This window comes from Setaria italica, chromosome VI, assembly GCF_000263155.2.
Source record: "Setaria italica strain Yugu1 chromosome VI, Setaria_italica_v2.0, whole genome shotgun sequence".
In the NCBI taxonomy this organism is placed as follows: domain Eukaryota; kingdom Viridiplantae; phylum Streptophyta; class Magnoliopsida; order Poales; family Poaceae; genus Setaria; species Setaria italica.
The window spans coordinates 31,907,330-31,911,714 of record NC_028455.1 but is presented as its reverse complement, the minus strand read 5'-3'; the positions used below and the strand labels follow the sequence as shown (position 1 = coordinate 31,911,714).

Genomic DNA, 4,385 nt, shown 5'->3' with positions numbered 1-4,385 from the left:
GTTTGGGAGGAGGGGGCTAAATTTTAGCCCCCGTCACATCCGAATGTTTGACACTTACTAGTAGTATTAAACCTAGACTAATTACAAGAACTAATTACACAACCTCTAGGCTAAATCGCGAGACGAATCTATTAAGCCTAATTAGTTCATGATTTGACAATGTGGTGCTACAGTAACCATTCACTAATGATGTATTAATTAGGCTTAATAGATTCGTCTCGCGATTTAGCCTAGGGGTTCTGCAATTAGTTTTGTAATTAGCTTATGTTTAGTCCTCCTAATTAGTATCCGAATATCCAATGTGACAGGGCTAAAGTTTAGCCCCTGGTATCCAAACGCCCCCTAATTAGGCTTAATAGATTCGTCTCGCGAATTAGTAGGGAATCTACAGATAGTTTTATAATTAGCTCATATTTAATCCTTATAATTAGCATCCGAACATCTGATGTGACCCTATTTTAGTACCTCGTATCAAGCACCCCGTTTAATCATCTTTTCTTCGTTCCGTTCCGACACCAAAAGCGAGAGTTGATGATAGCTGGGCGATGCTTGTGCCTTGTGCGTTTGGCTGGGCCTGGTGCGCCGGCGTGCAGATCGGAGGAGGGCGTTGCGTGCCCGCGGCACGTATGCAACAGCAACGCAAATGGAGCCCCGACAGCGCCGTGTATGCTTGCACCCAACGTCTCGACGACCACGCGGCACGGCACGCAAAAAATCTGGCCCCGGCCTCTGTCGCACAGATCTGTCCAACATCTCCTGTTCGTATGATCCCCCTCGTGAATGCGATGCTTGCTAACACTAAATAAGGTTTCCCCTTTTTCCTTTTTGCGGGGAAAAGAATTGAATGTTTCCCTTTGAACCGTGCACGCCGCACTGATCCAGCCCTGCTCACCGGGACTAAAATATCGTCGCCGGCTGACTTTACACTACACCCACCCACCCGTCGACCATCGCCATCGACGAGGTAAACAGCAAAGCAAAAGATAATCCCGGCCTCCAAACGCGTCATCGGCCACTTGGGCTTGGGCCACTCGCAGGGAAAAATCGTGCCGAATCCACATCGACCCTCGTATTTGCTATTCCTACCGTGCCCGCGCCTTCGCTGAACGTCTCCTACCCCCTGCGCTTCTTGGAACGACCGCACCAACACCAGAGCAAGGGCGCAGCCACTGGCCACTTGTTACGCAAAAGAATCCTATCCACGACAGGCGGATCGGGGAGTGGGTAGGTCGCGGCAGGTGGCGGTGGCGGTGGTAGGAATGAACCCCGGGATCGTGCGTTTGTGGACTGCCACAACGACGGGTGCTCGATCCATGTGTTCTCCTCAATCAAAAAAGAATAAAAAAAAACGTTAATAGAATGGAAAAGGTGAATGCTTGAGGAGGTTTGGTGGGTCAACAGCAACATGAGAGGGAAATGTCTTTGGTTTCCAGGAAGGAGAGAGTTGGTGAGAGCGCCGGAGTGTAAAGTCTAAGGCACTCGCCTTTGCTTTATACGAAGGTTAGGAATAATGGTGCCGAGAGCAATCAGGCAACACACACCAACCCTGCTAAACTCCCGGGCCTCCCAGCTCATAAATAGAGTATCGCTGCGAGGCCGAGCAGTGGGCGACCCTGTGAGCTTAGCTAGCAAGCAATCAAGCACTGCCACCTGCAACCTCGCGGAGAAAGTTAAGGCGGCGAGAGACAGAGAGATCCATGGCGGCCGGCGGCGACACCATGGCCCAGGTCCACGAAGGCCTCGACAGCAGCAACAAGACGCTTCTCAAGAGCGAGGCCCTGTACAAGGTAATTCAATTCCCAACGAGCAGACCACTTAGTAGTATCTGTTAGCCGATGATTTTGTGATCATGAACCGATTGCAAGACGCGCGCTGGCAATGTTTCTCCCTCCCTCTTCGTTCCCTGACTGATGGCTGGACGATCGATGGGTGCAGTACGTGCTGGACACGTCGGTGCTGCCGCACGAGCCGGAGTGCATGCGGGAGCTGCGGCTGGTGACGGACAAGCACCGGTGGGGGTTCATGCAGTCGTCGCCCGACGAGGCGCAGCTGCTCCGGATGCTCATCAAGCTGACGGGCGCGCGGAACACGCTGGAGGTGGGCGTGTTCACGGGCTACTCCCTCCTGGCCACCGCCCTCGCCCTCCCCGACGACGGCAAGGTCATCGCCATCGACGTCGACCGCGAGTACTACGAGATCGGCCGCCCCTTCATCGAGAAGGCCGGCGTCGCGCACAAGGTGGACTTCCGCGAGGGCCCCGCGCTGGACCACCTCGACAAGCTCCTCGCCGACGAGGCCAACGTGGGGGCGTTCGACTTCGCGTTCGTCGACGCCGACAAGCCCAACTACGTCAAGTACCACGAGCAGCTGCTGCGCCTGGTGAAGGTCGGCGGCACCATCGTGTATGACAACACGCTGTGGGCGGGCACCGTGGCGATGCCGCCCGACACCCCCATGTCCGACCTCGACCGCAGGTTCTCCGCCGCCATCAGGGACCTCAACGTCCGCCTCTCCGCCGACGAACGCATCGAGGTCTGCCAGCTCGCCATCGCCGACGGCGTCACCATCTGCCGCCGCCTCGTCTGAGAGATCGTCGAGGTCTTGTGCTGCTGCTGATCCGCGTTTCCATTCCGTCTGGTCGTCTCGGTGCTTTCAATAAGATTTTTCCCTTTCGCTTCGTTTCTGGTTTTTTTCGCAAGCTGAGAGCGTCGGATCGTGTGTAGCTATACTTTGTGTGTCCCGAATTGGAGCAACCGCATACAGCGCATTGAATTCTCATTCCCGTTGCTGTATTGCGATCTGCGCATCTGCATCTGCAGGTCCTTCTCTCAACAGCTGTGCGACCATGATCGCGTTGTTTTTTTAGTACGAGACGACACCCGACATGTGCGCTGGTATGGTACACGCGCGGCGTACGTCCGGCAATGCCGATGCCCACAACGACAAGCGACCCGTGCGCGCGCAGGTCGCGATCGCAGATGGTTAGGGGAGGGACGCAACGTGCCGGAGCGGAGCGAATCCCGTGCACGCCACCCCCGAGCAAGTGGTGAGTGCGTGCGCAGCGCCGGCGAGGCCGACCGTTGGGGCTGGGCATCGCCATGGCCAGCGTGCACGGGGGCGAGCGCGTACCGTGCGGGGAATGCCAACCGGGGATGGACACGGCGGGGGCCCGGGGCGGAGGCATGGGAGGCCCATGCGCTGGGATAAGCCTCGGGAAGGAGGCTGAGCATGGGCGGGCGGCGCGCGGTGCAGTATGGCTCCGGCGGCGGCGAGCACTGCACGCTCCCACCGGTCGGCACCATGCGTCCATGTTCCCCCGCGTGGCGTCGTCAGGCCAGCCGTCAGCGCCACCGCTCGGTGCTCGCGCCGCCTGTTGTGTACGGCGCAGCGGCGCGGACGCCGGGTGCCGTGCACCGGCGGCAGCGACCGGGCAAGCCCGGCGAGAAAGGTCGACGAGGCAGAGTTGGGTGGAACCGTGGAAGCGACCGACACGCGAGCGCCCCGTCCCAGGGTCCCGCGCGGTCCCAGCGCAAAAGCGTCAAAAGAAGACGCTCTCGTTGGGTGTGGTTCGCCCACCGGAAAAATGTTGTGAGGAACGTAAACGCCCAACCCGCGGCGTCCACCTGACAGTCGGCCGCATGGTTTTCAGGAAACGATATCAACTAATACAATAATATTGAAAGAAGAGACTACGTCGAAATTCCTATATTAATTGAAAAGAAGAAAAATATACACAGTTAAATTTTATGAGGATCTAACGATCAAAGAGTCCATATAAAAAAGAGGACGTACGTGCCCTGAACGATGGACAATCGCGCGAGGATCCTAGCACACCAACAGATCAGAGGAGGATGATGTGGGAATTTTTTTGGAAGGGTCATTAGCATTAGCAATTGATGACACAATGGAACGTGTGGGATCATTTTTGGAAGTATCCTAGCAGAACAGATGAGAGGGGAACACGTGGGAGTATTTTTGGAAGGGTCAATAGCAATTGACGGGCATGGAAAGTTTTGGCCGGTAATTTTAATCAACGCTATTTTCTAGGGAGCAGGTATACGCAAGTTTCACGGTGAAAAAGGTAGCGGCAAAAAAGCATTTTAGAAAGTGTTGTTTTTCCCTCACACCAAAACTTCCGCCCCCATTGACGTCCCCATTGTCTGTTAAGGGAGTGTTAAAAAAAATTACCACGTTCCTCAAGAGGGTTTAGAAATTCCCACGTTAATCGGAAAAAAGAGAAGAATATACACCGTAGAATTTATGAAGATCTAACAGTTTATAATAACTCAGAGAGTCCATATCAAATCCTATTAATAAATAACTATTTTCGGAATAAAAATTTGACCAAAGAGTCCAAGTTCAATATGATTAGTAAATAACTAAAA

The 4,385-nt window shown here is 54.5% G+C and overlaps 1 protein-coding gene across 1 annotated transcript; it reads left to right on the top strand.

The window, feature by feature from the left end:
* Positions 1-1,492: 1,492 nt before the first annotated feature.
* On the top strand, positions 1,493-2,782 carry LOC101753161 (tricin synthase 1). The gene is made up of 2 exons (XM_004973751.3): positions 1,493-1,787; positions 1,936-2,782. Exons 1-2 carry the CDS (start codon positions 1,698-1,700, stop codon positions 2,584-2,586), a joined length of 741 nt encoding a protein of 246 aa, XP_004973808.1. The 5' UTR covers positions 1,493-1,697; the 3' UTR covers positions 2,587-2,782.
* Positions 2,783-4,385: the final 1,603 nt, after the last annotated feature.